The 17,791-nt window shown below is 36.1% G+C and overlaps 1 protein-coding gene across 1 annotated transcript in view; it reads right to left on the bottom strand.

Moving 5' to 3' along the window:
- Positions 1 to 2,369: 2,369 nt before the first annotated feature.
- Positions 2,370 to 17,791, bottom strand: part of LOC128994063 (trifunctional enzyme subunit beta, mitochondrial) — a 48,550-nt gene continuing 33,128 nt past the window's right edge. The window contains exons 4-11 of the mRNA XM_054418290.1: positions 13,327 to 13,514; positions 11,512 to 11,686; positions 11,039 to 11,169; positions 9,220 to 9,347; positions 8,682 to 8,769; positions 7,328 to 7,478; positions 4,135 to 4,223; positions 2,370 to 2,564 (exon numbers count right to left, since the gene is read on the bottom strand). Coding sequence (XP_054274265.1) covers positions 2,517 to 2,564; positions 4,135 to 4,223; positions 7,328 to 7,478; positions 8,682 to 8,769; positions 9,220 to 9,347; positions 11,039 to 11,169; positions 11,512 to 11,686; positions 13,327 to 13,514 — 998 coding nt within the window. The 3' untranslated portion in view covers positions 2,370 to 2,516. The remainder of the gene's footprint in view (positions 2,565 to 4,134; positions 4,224 to 7,327; positions 7,479 to 8,681; positions 8,770 to 9,219; positions 9,348 to 11,038; positions 11,170 to 11,511; positions 11,687 to 13,326; positions 13,515 to 17,791) is intronic.

A 17,791-nucleotide genomic window follows, 5' to 3' on the forward strand; every position in this document is an offset into this window, starting at 1 on the left:
ACGAACTCGGAAAAGAAAGGTCAATTTTTTAAATATATAAGATTTTATGGAAGATAAAACAAAATGATGAAGAATACAGTATTACTGCTTTTGACTGAAGAGGGATCATGTAAATAACAATATTTCTCACACATATTTTCAGTTCCGGTACGTCAAATATAACAAATCAAGCTTTAAAAAACACATTTATCAATTTAACGAGTGTTTTCATTAAAACTGTATCCTTTTCACAACAGTTTTACCTCAGCAAGTATTTAGCTTATGCAAGTGACAGAAATTATGTTACAAGTCTTTAAGGAAAATACTTTAAAATGTTTGTAACTCGCCCCTTAATTATACCTACTTGTTAGGTACTTTTATTGACATACTTTTTTGAAATAAAATAAGTACCTAGTGTTATCTTATTAAAAACGATACTCTCATGTTTCTTTTTTCTTGTGTTTCAGATTGTTTGGGAGGAGACTTACACCTGCATCTTGCAGCCATGTTAGCTACTTTTTACCAACCTTTCAAAAATCTTCGAAGGACTTGACACACACACACAAACTACACCAGGGTGGTCCAAAGGACATTTTGCAGGTTTCCTCTTAGAGTCTTTTATAGGACTCATTGGAGACTTGTAACGTGTCGGCCCTGTCCCATGCGGTTACTTCATCTGACAAAGCCTAAACGTTTTCAATGCAATCATCTCATATCTCTAAAAACTTCAGACCTAGTTACTCTATGAATATTCTCTGTTTGTCTTCACATGTTATTTTACGACTCACTTGTCTTGACCCGTAGTGTTCAGACCACCTTGCAACCTCCCTGTATCCTTTCCTGTGACATCTGTCACCGCGACAAACTACACATAGTTGGGTGAAGGAGTTACCTGCTTACGAGCCTGGTAAACTTACTTTAACACCCATTACACCTCAGAATAGTAGTTTGTTCACTCCCTCGTGTGTGGACCAGAAATGTTCTAGGTGTCGGATGAGGCGACTCACACAGTTTACACTCCGCTTCAACAAAGTATTTATTTCTACATGGTTGCAGATTTATAAAGGCCTTATCACTCTGAATTGAGTCAGAAGAATGAAAAGGAAACTTTGGACACAACCCTACAACAGGTAGCTTTCCATGTTATTTTATTTTGGTAGCGTTGGTGTTTTGGAATATGGCAGAAATAAAAATTTTCAAAAGTAAACCTTTACAGATAGGTAATCAATCAGTAGGCTAAACATATATGAAATGTCTTTCTACATCTCACAGTAGTGTAATTCAAAATACATCCATCAAGAATCAAGAATTTATTTGACCCTACAGGCTACAACAAATACATGCTCAGTCTCATCATAAAATAAATTACAAAATGTTGTAAAAGTTCATAGGTAATAAAAGTTAAGTAGCCCACAACAAATAAATTACAAGGTACATTTACGTAGCCAGGATATACACAGTCAGCAATGGCCTACATTAATGAACAGTCCAGATTTAAAAATTCAACGGAGTTATAAATAGGGCTGTTGATCGAAAAGTTTTTATCCTGTCCTTTAACTTGTTTAATGGCAGGTTTTTGATTACAGTAGGAAGAACATTGTACAGCTTAAGTGCAGTTACATCAAAACGTTTTAAGGTCATGCAATAATTATCGTACTTAATAAATATGTGAGGTGAACAGTAGATGGTTGAAACCAAAAGCAATGTTCTTTTTTGAGAAATAAATTAATAAGTACTCATTTATTGTGTTCCTAAAGACAAGTAAAATTAAACTTGGCAATAAGAATGATATCAGTAGGAAAATGTCCCTAATGACTAATCTCTACAATAACAGCTCTAATGGTAATCAATAAAACATAATCCCCACTAAATGTGTTTTTTTTCTTCTAGACAAGCAACAAGCATCATCTTTCAACTCCTTGCAACTTCTGAGCAGACTGTCAGAGAAAAACACATCCAGTTCATCTCCATAGGTTTCCAAATTAAATCAGGTAAATACTCTACACAAAAATACCTGTATCAGTCTCGATTTCTTTCTGTGGCAATCGGTAAGTGGAAACATTTCTTATTTAGTTAACCAGCATAAAAACTTGTAACATTGTGATTCATCTTAAAGAATTTAATTTTATGGTCTAAATAATCCTCAGTCAAAGGTGTTGAGTTAAAACTAAACGAGGTTTTAGTTTGTTAATTTTACTGGAGGAGGGAAGTATGATAAGAGGTGATGAGATAACGAACATACCTACTGTACTGACCACCTGCCAAATAAGTGTAACATTTGCATTAAAATAATTTAAACAGTAAAACAAGACTTGATTATGTTTAATTTATGTGTTTCCATATCTTTCATCTGTATTTAGGATTCGGTGGGTAATTTTGAACAAAACTCCTCCATAAAAACATTCATATATTATATCTAATGCATTACATAACATGAGAGGGTATAAACAAAATGAGTAAAACAGCACGTGTACATTAAAAGTAGAAAAATACATATTACATCATTTATAAATTCAGTCCATAAATTCAGCCTTGATTTATGTAGGCACCGCATCAGGGTGGCGTTCCACAAGCATTCCTACACCCTGTAACAGAGTTTAACAATTAGGTTAACTTTTGTAAGATAAATGATTTCTTAATATTAACTATAAATTCTACTGTAGAGACTGGGACATTGAGAATTACTTGTATAATTATTTTCCGTTGAACATTGCTGAACTGCTAGTGATTTTGTTTTCGTTTCATTGTAAAACTAAAGCACACAAAATAACTATTATGTAGGCCTACTAAAATAAAAGCACATAATGATGTAAAATGTATTACACTCTTAAAAAGTGGTCAAAATTGATCAATTGGAAATTCACACAGTTGCCAAGAATCTAGGTTTATATTTTAGAAAAGCTATGACATATTCATATATATTCATATTCATATTCAAACATCTTTATTCGTAAATCATGTACATTGGTGGTACAGTGAATAGTGTCAGAATACTTAAAATAAAAATACTATTTCTATTTATGGGAGGTGGAAAATTCATTAAAAGAATATAATGCTAGATTTATTAAATGCCACTTTAGAATTTTCTTGAATTTAGATAGGGTTGTTTCTTTTTTTATGAATTCAGGGACAAATTTTTGAAAATCATTACCAGCGTATGAGGGTTTTTTTCAAAAAATTTTAATTTGTGAGGCTGGACAAACTCCCTTCTCCTCCTAAAATTATATGAATGCACTGAATTTATTACTTGCTCAGATTCATTTTTTTTTTTTTGCGATAAGAATTGTTTTATAAATATATTGCCCATAAACTGTAAAAATTTGTAATTTCTTAAAATGTTCTTTTGCTGAATCATCTCGTTTAAGATTAAGCATATTTCTGATAGCTTCTTTTTGTCCCTTCAGAATACTATCCATATTTAATATTTTTGTTGACCCATATAATGCTAAACCGAATGAAATATGGGAGTGAATGTGTGCAAAATATATACTTTTTAGGGTTTTCAAATTACAATGAAAGGACATTTTTGATAATGCGAACATTCCAGAGTTAGTTTTGGTTAAAACTTTCTGTGTGTGGTTTATCCCAATTCAAATTTTCATCTATCGTTAATCCCAGAAAATTGATTTGATGTTCCTTTTGAATGTTATTTGAGTTGTAAGTTATTGTTGGATATTTTGTAATTCTGTTCTGTGCTGTTCTGAAATTTATAAATTTAGTTTTTTGTGAATTAATAAGTTATGATTGTAGAAATAGTTCCCAATATTCTCTAATTCTACATATGTAAGAATTTTAGCTTCTTCTGGAGAGTCAGATGATACAATCAAATTAGAACCATCATCGTAAAGACATAATTTAGAATTTTTCTTGTAGGTTTAAGTATCTTCCATGCCCTTAAGGTAACACAAAAAAAGCAAAGGCCCCAAAATTGAACCTTGTGGCACCCCAAATTTAATTGGTTGATAAGTTGATGATGATTTGATAATTCTATTATTGTACCTGATCTTCCAAATCTAATTATTTTTCCAATGGTGATGATATGTCTCGGTAATGTGGGCGTTCAATTAAAAACAATTATTTGATTTAGTTCTAAGTAAATATTAAACCTGTTAATTTCCATAGCTGAAATAAAGCTGAAAGCAGTCGGTGACTTACCTGTCCTCCCGCAGCACAAGCTGCAATGAAGGCTAGCTGTCCGTCTTCTCTGACTAGTCTGTTGGCAGCGTGCACCGTCAGCCTCACCCCTGTAACAACCATACACCAATGTAACAAACATTCATGGTAGTGTTAAATGGTTTTTCCAAAGTCTTATCGTAGGCCAACAAAAAACTTTACTTTCATAGAGAAATGTCTAGATTTCCATATTTAAAATTCAAAATAAGAAACAACAATCTGTAACTTGAGTTATATGAGGGTTGTTTACAGTAAATTAAAGTCTCCACCAAGGTCCTGTCGCAAATAAGCAAGCTAGTACAAATTTTAAACCAACTTTGTGTTTCTTACTTCATCCACTACCATTCAAGCCCGTTCCCACTCTTATGGGTCAATTAGACTCGTCATAATAATTTAAAAAAAAAACCTTGTGAAAGAGAATTGACACTCTTGCCAACAATGGGGGCCCTAGAGATTGCGGGGCCCAAGGCAAAGTTCAATAGCGGGCCTCTCTTAATACCTGAAATAGGGCTTAGCGGGGCACCTGAAAATCGCAGGGCTCCGGGCAGCGCTTTATTCGCGTTCATGTAGGGCCGCCTCTGCCTGCCAAAGATAAATCTAGGTTTCTACAGGAAGGAGGTCAATACCTTGTGATATCTGTATCTGTATCGTGTGGTATCTGTGTTGTGATATCTGTAGTAAAACAAGTATAAGCAGAAAAGTGTTTTAACGCAAACAATTACCATTGTTAAGGGAGCACAAAAGGCTGTACAAAATTACATGAGGCTGGGTTCATCAGAGTTCATCAGAGTTCTTTGATACAGTGATTAAATTTGAATTCTATACTTTGTTGATCTGCGTGTTTCAGACTACCAGGGCTGACCATAGTCCTAGGCAATACTATAGGGACAACCCCTTCTAATTAACAATCTCTCTTGTTTCACACCATGATCCGTCAACAAAATTCAATCAACTAACTTTGGTCACTACTTCAAAAGAAACTGATGAACAAAAGTGATTGGTCTTCACTCTTCACCATAGAAAAATCATGTTTAACATTCAATAAATGTTTAAGACAGGCCACCACCCCTTCCCCCCGTTTTTTCATACGTGTCTATCAACCGGTGATGAACTTCAGTAGCAATTGACAGCTAAAACCACCAAAATCTAATACCAGGCTGTGAGTCTTATCATCTTATGAGAACCAGCAGGTTTTAGCTGGGATGAGAACCAGCTAAAACATGACATTATTCTAAAATTTTAACTAGTTTGTGACGCAAAATTCTAGGGGGGGAATAAACTAGTATTCACCTAAGTCAGGCTAGGCCTACCCTAGAACCGGCCACACTCAAATTTCTTCCCCGGAGTGCTCAGAAGGAGCCGAGAAAACTCCAGGGGTCGATACAAAGTTGTCACGGCTTTGACTGATCAATTAATTTAAATCTAATCGAAGGCTCAGAGCTCAGGAAACGTTCAGGAAATCCTGCAGACACTCAGTTATATATCATCTATATATCACTCAGCTATATATCATCCTTACCTTCGTTAAAGTGTTTTGTTAAATTTTGCCTAACCTTTGGAATGACTCTGTAGGGCCGACGAGTATTCAACCTTAGCCAATGTGATGTAAATACTCTTTTTAAAATTTCGACTAATTAGTTTAAGACGTTGGTAATCGATCTAATATCGAATTTAAGGTAAAACAATTCCTACAGACTCGTCGGGGCCTAATTAATATAACTGAACGGATAATTTATCGTGATATGATTTAAAATAAATTTAGTATTCATTTTCGTAGCTGATTATTAAACTCAGCCTGCTCCCAGGACTTGATTCTTTCACCCGCCAAAGATGGGGTTTAGAACTCAGACGACAAGTCTCGGGGTATTAAACGACGAATTGACTAGAATAATTTAAGTGATAACTAATCAAACAGAATAAACGTAATTTCGTAGCAAATTAATTTAAACGAACCGAAAGATATCCACCGCTAGTCACTGGCAGGCAGGAACTGGCGGGTTTTATGCAAGTCGGCAAAAGCGAAGTTATTAGAATTTATATAATTCGAATCGGGATGTAAAGAAAGCGAAAAGGTACAATAGATTAAAATGAAAATAACATAAAACGTGAAAAGGTCCTAACTAAGTATGCTAGCTAACCTTCGTAACAAAATCGTACAGTCGTGTCGATTATCGTGCGAGCGTAGATGTAACGACGAAGTTACTTCGAAGACGGCGTGCGAACGAATAATCCTGTCTTTGAGTAAAATCCTTCGTTCCTGCCCGCTCGAGGCTTACGCGCTCGAGGCTTACGCGCTCAAGCGGCGAACTTTGGTACTACTAGATAACAGCTGATCGAATTCACTTGTTGAGCTGGTCTAGTTTCGTCTGTCGTCTGTCAACAAATAAACACCAGTTTGGGGTTATGTCGTCGGCAGAGTTAAATATCTGTAAAATCGGCCGGTTTAACTTTATTATGTGAAACGAAGTGCTATTATGAATAAATATGTAGTTGTGGATGTGTTTGTGTACTTCACTGTGAATAAAAATAGGCCTACGTTCTTTGGCCCATAGCCCAAGCTATGGCCAACACATAGGCCTAGAAGTAGGCTATTGTGGTTAAAAATCTGGTAAGTTCTGATGTTCATTTATTCGTAGTACGTTTTTACCCCCCTTAAAATTTGGTACCTTACAAGTTTGTTTGGATTTGACAGGAGCTCGATGCCGATGGAGACCTTAATTTATGGACAACACTTGTAAATATATGAACAGTGGAACTTGGATAACTCAAACACCAAAGGGACCAGTAAACAAGATAAACCTAAAGCGTTTGATGGCTATTTTTGTTTGGAAATAAAGGGCCTGAAAATTTTAAGGTCACAATTTGGATTGCATATTGTATTCAGTTAACTAAACACCAAATGGTTAATGATATCTCTGCTGTAAATGTTCTGTTTTGTAGAATATTTTTGGTTTGAAGATGTCATAGTTGTTAGATTGTTCAAGTATAAACAAAATCTACACATAGACAAAGATTTCAAAACAAACAGATCAACGATGTGTAGAGGTTCAATGTGAATGGTCAACTAAACTGAAAGAAATAGACTATGCTGTACAATATCGATTTTGGTAGTACAGTATATTATTTTTATAAACCTAAAGAGTATCTTGAAGAGTGTTTAGAAAAGTTGACTAACCTGTAGCAGCAAAGGGGTGGCCAATGCTGAGAGAACCTCCCCATGTGTTGAACTTCTTCATGTCAGGCACTCCCACCTTGCCCTTCAACCCCATGTAGTTCTGAGCAAACCAGTCAGAGTCCAGGGCCCTCAGGTTGGCTAGGATTTGGCCCTGGAACACATATTGGAGTAATGGTGTTGACAACACAGTGGAATCTTTTTAAGGCGGGTTACACACATATGCATCTCGCACGGTGCGACTAACATATTTGATGCCAGTAGCACTGTGCGAGATGCATGCATGCTGCATGGTCGTGGCACGTGCTAGTGGCAAGGTGAGGCTTTTTGGCACTCAGTTCATTGGAAAATGTCAACGTCGTCATCGGTTGATAAAATGCTGTAAGGCAAAGAAAATATTTGGTACCCTCTTATTGCCGCCAAAATGTTGAAAGTAGCCAATGCATGATCAGCTCTTGGAACATCCAGAGGAGTTACGAAGTTGTACCGCATGAATCCAGACATACTGTATTTATAAAATATGTGAACTTAAAGACCACAGTGACAAAAAATAGTAGAAAGCGTGATTCTGTCTGTGTTAGGTTTGACTCTCAATTTTATCACAGTATGTAGTATGTGAATGAATACATAAAGAGTTTTGCAATAGCCATGTGACTTGGAAATGTGTTCTGCGCATGCTTCAACTGAAGATGCACGCTTCATGCAGTGCCAAAACACCGACCGATCAGTTCCGAGTGGCGCTGCACGCTGCGCTAGCTGCACAATGCCAGTCGCATATGTGTGTAAGCTCCAATTGATTAACACAGGCTGGTCTTCAAGCTGCATGCTAGTAGCAAGAAAAATGCTAGTCGCACCTTGCGAGATGCGTGCGTGTAACCAGCCTAATTGTCTAAGGTATGTTGAAATTTTCCGATTATTGAAAAGTCAGATTATCAATAATAAATACATCATCCACTGTAAAATAAAATCATTAATTGTGAAAATGCCAACATTATTCAACGATTCCCCTTTGTCCAGCTATTGTATAAATGATATTTTTTCACTTATTACAAGTATGTTACACATGTTTTACTCCTGACATGTTAAGCACTCTTTTTTTATAAACTAACATGGTTCATAAAGATAAGATGTCTACTTCAGTATTCAAAGCCAATACTAAAAGAATCATTGCCCTTTAACAATTCTTTATGTGGAGATTGCTAGTGCTGGATAGAATAGTAAGCATCATATCAACCCTTTTACTATAGCCTTGACAATATAAAAATCAAACTATGTTTTCAACATAAAAATAGTTATTTAATTTAAAACTGTAACTAATATAGGCCTACTTCTACTTATAACAAACCACTGCACTTACAGCGAACGCCTCGTGGAACTCCCAAACATCAATGTCTTTGAGTTCAATCCCAGCCTTGGCCAGAATTCTCGGTGTAGCGTAAGCAGGTCTGAAAAATGTTTTCATAACTCACTACAGTACACTAGTTATGGCCCCGTTCTACTTACAATATGTGCCACAAATTGAACTACTGCATGCAAATGCTTGTATAATAACAGGGTCAATGAAAAATAACACTTCCCCCAACGTGGCTACTTTCAATAAAGTTTGAGGTAATTTGATGGAAAGTACAATATCTCTAGTGAAAAGAAAGCAGAAGATAAGTTGTTGTATGCTGGTTTAGTTAACTGATTCTGTACCCATATGTGAGCTTCTTAATGTACTGTGCTACTTGACAGGGGGCCATGTGGTTGACATAATATAATAGGGTAGAAAAATATGTTTTACAATTATCTAAACCTGATTATACAACCATTTTCAATGTTATATTTCCCTGTACATAAACTACATTATTCTCCAATGTGGGAATCATAATTACAAAATGTTCAAATCAACTCACCCCAAGAGCAGTTGGTCCTTGGGGTCTTGTGACACATAGATGAAGTCTCGCAGGTAAGCCTTTGGTTTCAAGCCCAGTTCCTTGGCCTTAGCTTCTGTCATGATCATGCAAGCAGATGCACCGTCAGTCTGTGAACATAAGTGTTTGCCGTTTGCTAATTATTAAACATATTCAAATTTAAAATATTTGAATCAGGATTTTAAATGTCATTTAGAATCTCAATTTTTTTACTGGAAGAAATACACAATCAAAATACATGATTCAAACTGCACTTAATTAATCATATTAACTAATCTTTACTTGTACTGCAATAGGTAGTCCTTGCTAGGCATGCACGTGGGTGGATTCGCACAAGTAAGGCCAGGGACACACTTACCGGCGAAACCGCCGAGCGCCGGATCCGGTGGATCCGCCGGAGGTTGAGGGTCAGAACACACTTGTTCCGGCAAAAACTATTTTGCCGGAGCCGGCGACAATAAATAGAGTGCAATGAACTCTGAATGAGTTTTGTCTTACACTAGTACAGTTCTATAGTACAGTTTAGTCTTAGTAGAAATGGAGCTGTCAAGACCTCAAAAGTTGGCTTTGCTGTTTTTGATCCACCACAGAAGGAAGAGAAAACACCACCGAACTGTTTGGGTGCATCCCATTCTGGAGATCAGACAGGTACATGGAGCTTTTTACACTCTTTTTACAGTTGAGAAAAGAATAAAATAAGTTTTTTAATTATTTTCGAATGTCTGTCCCCTCATTCAAAGAGCTACTATCGAAGATTACAGTGCAAATACAAGGACAAAACATGCTGGAAAGGCTTGATTCAGTGCGGCACAAATTTGTCGCCAGATGCTGCTGTCCCTCGTTTTGTTTCTGTCTTTGTGAATTTCCTAAGACCTACCACAAAGTTCTGGTTTCTCATGAACCTAATAAGTAAATCCATATCAACATCTACCATGATGATATAGAAAACTAAACAGACTAAAAATAAAAACTAAATTAACTAAATAGCAAAACAAAACTAAATACACCACTTGGACACTGCATTAAAATCATAAACAACCACCACCCTCGAGGGTTGAACCACAACTGAGGAGTGGGGGCAGTGGCAGTCCGGGTGTTTCGCCGGTAAGTGTGTTCATCTCCATTAAGCACAATGCCCCGCTACCCACTGCTCCGGCGAAACCGCCGATCCGGCGAGGTAGAGAATATCCGGCGGTTTCGCCAGAGCATTTTCCTGCCGGATCGGCAGATTCGCCGAACCGGAGAAATGTGGCCTGCCCCATGCATCTCAACTTGCTCCGGCGCCGGGTAAGTGTGTCCCTGGCCTAAAGTAGTTAAAAATAGATTTTATCTTCGTCTACTTCTCAATCAGTTGTAACTTGCGTTACCGCCATTTCGGAATTGCAATCAGACATCTTCAGCTGAAGCAGTGTCATCACAGTAGAAACACATAATACGGATTACATTTTTACATTTAATGAAAATAAAACTAAACAGGCCTGTTGCACACGGTACCGGTTGACATGATCTGAACTGGATGTTAGAGTTAAGGATGTCGATTTTTGAGAATGTTGGAGTCGGCATCCAGTTCAGATCATGGCAACCGATTACCGGTGTTAAATTTTATATTTGTATTTTTCTTAAATGTAAAATGTGGTCTGTGTAAAATGTGTTTCTATAACTAAGTTTGGGGATTTAAGCTAGAGTTTGCTAGTTCAACAATCATGCAGGCAGGTGGCTGTCCATAGTGAACAGATCAAAACAAAAGGGGGACTATAGTCAGTTTTAATCCCCTTGGATGTTTACAAACTAAATGACTTACCAAAAAGGATGCATTGGCTGCAGTGATAGTTCCATGGGGTTTGACAAAAGCAGGCTTCAGCTTGGCCAGCTGTTCGGGAGTTGACACTCGAATACCATTGTCTTTTGACACTATCTTGTCACTGTTTGGCACTGGAAATCAAACTGTATTATTAGTTAAAATTTTACTTAAAATTTTTGGACATAGGATTTGTAAAATGTCCTATTTATGGAATTCGGTATTAATAATTTGTCGATACCCTTTAAGTTTAAAATTAAAATTAATACAAAATACAAGCTTAAAATGAACCCAAATTTATACTACCAGATTTGTTTAAACTAAGAATTATTGCACGAAGATATTGCAGATGAATGACTGAATGCCCAAGCTACCTGCACACCCCCAGTGTACACAGCAGACTTGATGGATGAGGGCTTTACTGCTTTCAACTATTTCCGACACATGCTGGGGTGCAAAATACTATATCATTTTACCTTTGTAAGGCAGCAGATCAGTGAAGTATCCTTTGTCAAAGGCTTCCTGTGCCAGCTTGTGTGATCGTAGTGCATAGTCGTCTTGCTCTTGTCTCGTCACCTTGAACGCAGCCGCAAGTCTGTCCGCCGAGTGACCCATGGTCTCTCCCGAGGAGAACTCCGCCACTGCCGGGAGCTACACAAGAAATACCACATGAGATAACTCAACACTGAGAATTGAGACAGGACGTCTACTTATTGGATGAAAATAGACGATTAAGCTTTTCCTGTAGCCTAAATAGCTAACAGTAGTGAATGTATAGTAAGTTTAGTTTACCTGATATTCTTTGAAATTCAAAAGCCATGAGAATGAACAAAATGAACTACGAGAACGTATAATGTGCAATACGACTACAGTATATCAACCACATGTTTCATAATTAATTATTCAATATCCTATGTTGGCAATAAGGAAATATCTATTATATGTATAAGTTAATTATTAATAATAGTGTTAAGTCATCAACAACTTTACAAACTTTTATCAATCAATTATATATTGTAAAATAAATCTTTACAAATGAAGCAACCTTTTTCAATCATCAAACTCAACAAATATGTGTGCACACACAACTCCACGACAAGTACTTTTTGTCTTGATTAAATATATCATTAATTTAATGATAATCGCCCTACTATCTCACAATTCCAATTTTGGTAGTGTTGCGACTATATGAACTGAATATAAATATACAAAATATGTCTTAAAAATAAAATCTGTTAAAACTAGTTCTGAATTGAATAGAAGTAAAATTTACAAAAGAATCATAATTGATGAGAATTTCTAGGAATGGAATTTCTGACTTTTTTGAACACTTTCCATTTGGCTCAAGATTCCCTAACAAATTGTTTGTGCTAAGTCCTAATAGCTTTTTCAATTATACCGGGTGTCCGAAAAATAACTCCCTAGTTTTGATAAACGATTGTTTATTGTAGAGAATACATATTCTTATATCTAATACATGAAATTAAAGAGGGTTTAACTCAAGTTTACTTAAGTCAAGTTTTTACTCAAGTCATTTACTCAAGTTTATTTTGACATTAGTACACCTCGATATGTGACCCATTTGTAGCTCTACAGATATCTAACCGGTATTCGATCTCTCTCCAAGTGTTAGTTAACATATCAGGTGTCACTGATTCTACTGCAGCTACGATTCTTTGACGAAGATGGTCAATGTCACGTATCTTTTCTGAATAAACCAAGTTCTTAACGTAACCCCACAGGAAAAAATCCAGTGGTGTTATGTCTGGGCTTCTTGGAGGCCACGCGATCGGGCCAGCTCTCCCCATCCATCATGCCGGGAAACGAGCGTATCCCAGACATAACACCACTGGATTTTTTCCTGTGGGGTTACGTTAAGAACTTGGTTTATTCAGAAAAGATACGTGACATTGACCATCTTCGTCAAAGAATCGTAGCTGCAGTAGAATCAGTGACACCTGATATGTTAACTAACACTTGGAGAGAGATCGAATACCGGTTAGATATCTGTAGAGCTACAAATGGGTCACATATCGAGGTGTACTAATGTCAAAATAAACTTGAGTAAACCCTCTTTAATTTCATGTATTAGATATAAGAATATGTATTCTCTACAATAAACAATCGTTTATCAAAACTAGGGAGTTATTTTTCGGACACCCGGTATAAACTCTCTTATAAGCAGTCTTTTTTTAAATCTTGATATTTTTTTTTTATTTGACGTGAAAGGTATGTTGACAATTCACAATCTTAAGATAACCGACACTGATTTCCCTACTGATACGACTTACCTCAGGTATGAAGTAGTCAGGTCTAATGCTGGCTAACAGTTGCAACTTCTGCATTGGAGTCTTGGCCTTGTTGGCTCTAAGCAGAAGATTCCTCATCTTGCGTGAGTGACGGATCGGAATATCAGACATGTACTCCACTCCTCCTGCTACGATGATGTCGTACACTCCAGCCGCAATCAGACCGATACCTAACAATAATGTAACAATGAGATACAAGTGTCCGGAAAGCCATGAAATAAAATCCAAGGACAATTTAGCGTAATCTATATTTTAACTGAAAATGTTCATGACCAAACCTTATTGGCGCCTAATAAGTTCAAAATAAACCAACAGCAATAGTATTTATTGCTTGAACTTATTGAGCATCAAATTATAGAGATATGGACTGCAAGCAACTAAATTTTAAGAAATTTAAACTGGGCAAAATTGTTCTCAGTGACCTTTACATGTTCTTTTGGAAGTAAGTGAAAATCATTAACATAATTCTTACTAAGCATGTAGATTGCAAAAAAATGCCAAGCTTTTATGATTAGAGACAAAATAAAATGACTCTGTCAACTTATATGTTGTTGTGTTATTTTGTTTGGGAAAACTTTTTTAAGAGAAATCAGTTCAAGGTCTTTAAATGTGTGTGTAGGCTATGACTGAGATCAAGCCCGTCCCTTGAACCTAAGTCTTAGACCCCAACCTAACTAAGCAACTACTCTAAACGATTACCGGTTTTACTATCATGAAGCACTGTTAAGTGTTCATCTAAACAAATACTAAACAAAATTCAGATATACTAAAGAGTCTTGGTTATTAGACCTTCAGTTATCCAACTTTCCGAAATATCTAGCCTTTGTCTCGTATTCACAGTACTATCCTCAACATATCTCACGGTCTAGGCAGCAGTGCAAAGATCTTATGCGATCAAGGCGCCATTGGTCATCGTGTCTTAAAAACATGGTCCCATCATCAACATGTCTCACAGTCACTGAGCCATCTTAAACATTTGCAATCAAGGAGCCATCGTCAACATGACCCATGCTCGGGGCGCGATTGTAAATATATTCCACGGTACAGGTGCTATCTTCATCATGTATTGTGGTTACGGCGCCATCTTGAACATATTTCACGATCACGACACAATTGTGAATATGTCCATCACTCGAAGCGTGATCGTCAACACATCCTGCGGGCACAGCGTGAGCGCAAACATCTTTTTTTTAATTTTCCGTGTTATCTAACATTTCTGCGGCCGATTCACGTTGGATAATCGACACTCTAATTTAATTTCCTATATTCTACCTAGAAAAACATACAGTATCAAGGCTGCAATGATACTTTAAGAATAGGCCTTTAACACAGATAACTAACTGTATTTAAATTCATTTTCACTGTACATGACAATGTGTACATAAACTATGTAGGTATTTCAAATGGCAGTTTTAACAATATTAACTTTCCTAAAAATAGGGGTCTGAGGGTCAGACTTTTTTGGTTCGGGTCTGGTTGATAATTTTGGCCCTCGGGTTCCGGACCACAATCGGGTCGGGCCAAAATCATGAATTAACGTGTTTATATTTTTTATTGATAAAATGCAAAAAAAATGTTAGCTTATGTATATTATTTCATTTTCATATCTTATTTACAGCTTGGGAATTGCCCTCAACTTAACAATAAATAACCAAGAAAATAAAATGTGTACATCAAGACATTCTTTCCCACTTTCATAACTGTTGAAATAACCAAAACTAAATCACAACAAGTTTGTTTGAATTAAACTTAATATAAAAAGATCATAAACAAATCAATTTACATACAATTTTTACAATATTAGGGCCTGTTCTATAGTTGGGAAAGTTAGTCAAAAATTCTAACTAGTTAGAAGTTATTAGTTAGTCCAGTAAAAAGTAACTGATAGAAGTTATTAGTTAGTTAGTACAAAATAAAGTTAGTTTTCGTAGATGTCAGCTGTTTGTTGGACAGTTGTTTTAAAGGATTTCGTATGTAATGAAATAACGACACATCTCGGTAACTAATTGTGCTTTAATCAAACATTGTCACATTTACATTACATTTTACATTCATTACTACAAAAATCCATATCTATATTAATTGTGCAAGCCGATTCTTTGCGTCAAAATTGTGGGCGACTGGGAAGACGTAAAATGACGGGAGAGGGCTCAAATTAAAGGTCTCGACCCCGTGATGGTCGATAAATGAAAAAAGAATACTGGGAAAAACAGTGGAATTTCCAAAATGGTAACACAAAATTAGATGTAACTTAAAATGTTCTACATAAGAATAGCATTATAAGCCATTTACTGCTGATTTTTTTTACTTCAAATCAGCAGATCGTGTTTTCTAGAAAGCAATATTACATTTGGATTACTCATTTGCCCAGTCGATTCTGCATTGTACTGTACACTATATAAAACCAGGGATAACGTTACCTACAATAATTAAGACATTTTAGTTACGTCTTAGAAAGTTGAATAACCTCAATGGCCATTATTAGAAAACAACCCCTGGGAATAAAGATGAAATAGATTCGTACAGTCCAATGGATGGAAATACAATATTGTTTGGAGGAGATTTTAACCTGGTACTGCCTGTTGCTCCAAGCAAGAAAGGTTCAGTTTCTTAAAACTAACCAAAATTATGCATGTCGAAGATGCTGATGAAAAGTATTTTCGTGATTGACCAGTCTCAAAATAGTTAGTAATCAGGTGTTGATTAGACCCTTTTTTGATAGAATAATTGTGTAAAGTCAATCGTACCTTTAGGAGGAATACCACTACATAAACTTACACTAGCCTAATAGTAGTTTTTTTATGTTGATTAGAAACAAATATAGGGTTAAGTTTGGTCATGGAATGCCTTTACTTTACACCAATTTTGTTAAACCTTTACAATAGCAGCAAGCGGTTTTGGCAAAGTACCAGAGTTAAACCTCTAGAGTCATTCAAATTATTTATTCAAAATAACATCAACAAAAACAAATTAAGACAAACAATTAACTGTTTTTACACAAAAGATACAAGTACAGGGATATCTATTATGACACATAGATAATATACTTCTGTATTTGTTTAAATATTGTAATATTTGTTTTACACAATTAAGCTTTTTAGGGACTTATGTCCCTACAAGCCACTAGTTTACTTTAAATGCCTATTAAATTTTAAAAGAAGTTGTTTTTCTAAACTGGTGTCACTGATTCTTCCTTGACTGTTAGTGATGACTAGGCTTGCTGCACTGAACAGACGTTCACAGTGCGCTGATGATGGAATCGCTGTATTGAATTTTATAAAGAGGTTCTTGCAGAATTCTGACATTCCTTTCACGTCGACTGTGTCATGGAGATAGCATGCCAACTCGGATTCTGCCTTGGCCCTCTCTATCTGGGAACTGTCAGTGTTGCCGTTGGACTCTTTGGGTAAGTCGATCACCGAAAAAAACTTGTCTATTTTTGCATTCTTTGATTCTGGAGGAGCCTTGATTCCTGCTGTTTTGGTTCTAGTGGAGGGTTCATTTCTCACAGCCTTCAAAAACTCGTCATAGAGGGTGTTGCGTATAGTCTGCCTTTCTGCGAGCTGTGGCACCCAGTTAAGCTTAAACCTTGGAATTAGGCAGGCGCCTATTTCAAGCTCCTTGTTTTCAAAATACTTTGAGAACCTGCAAAAAATAATTATAAAAAAATATTATAACATGGGAATAATACATTTATCACAATTTCATACTAAAGACTAGAGATGGGTCAGTACTTCACGTCGGTTCCGCCGGTTCTTGGCAAAAGATGGTGAAATTAAGGTACCTCTGGTATTGATAATTCCGAAAAATTAGCGATATTTCCGCAATCACGCAAACAACAATGATGTTTGCGTGGCCGCGGGAGATGATTCTGCCACGACAGCGATCGTGGATGACGACGATGATGTCTACATGGCCACATGAGATGTTCATAATTTTGCCACGATCGTGGACGATGACTAAGACTTTTCCATGTCTGTGGAAGATGAAATGGTATTGGTATTGAGAATTGTTTTTTTAGGTATCGATATCCAGGATCGATAAATTTTGGTATCAACAGACCACCAATTCATTAAATATTTTTATCACTTCTGCTATATCATATATTATTTTCATTTGAATGTGTTTGGCTATTTAAGTTTGTTTTTTTTTGTACAAATAAGTTTTATTTTCTTAAATCCCTTAATTTTTGTACCAACCTAATACTAATGCAAAATACTGTAAAATTAAAATACTGTATGGATATTTGTTTTACTAAAAAATTAAGTAGCCTATCCTAAAAAAAAAAATAATGTTCCGATGATACCGAGAACCGAGAATCGATTTTGGTTAATAACCGGTATCGGTACCAACTTTGAAAAAGTTGTAACGACCCATCACTACTAGAGACATAACAAAAAATAGGTTAAACATCAAGAGATTGACAGTTAATGTCTGTAGCAAGTTA

The sequence above is a fragment of the Macrosteles quadrilineatus genome, unplaced genomic scaffold (genome assembly GCF_028750875.1).
Source record: "Macrosteles quadrilineatus isolate MER2022 unplaced genomic scaffold, UCM_ALF_1.0 Scaffold_5__1_contigs__length_97177068, whole genome shotgun sequence".
Taxonomy (NCBI): Eukaryota; Metazoa; Arthropoda; class Insecta; order Hemiptera; family Cicadellidae; genus Macrosteles; species Macrosteles quadrilineatus.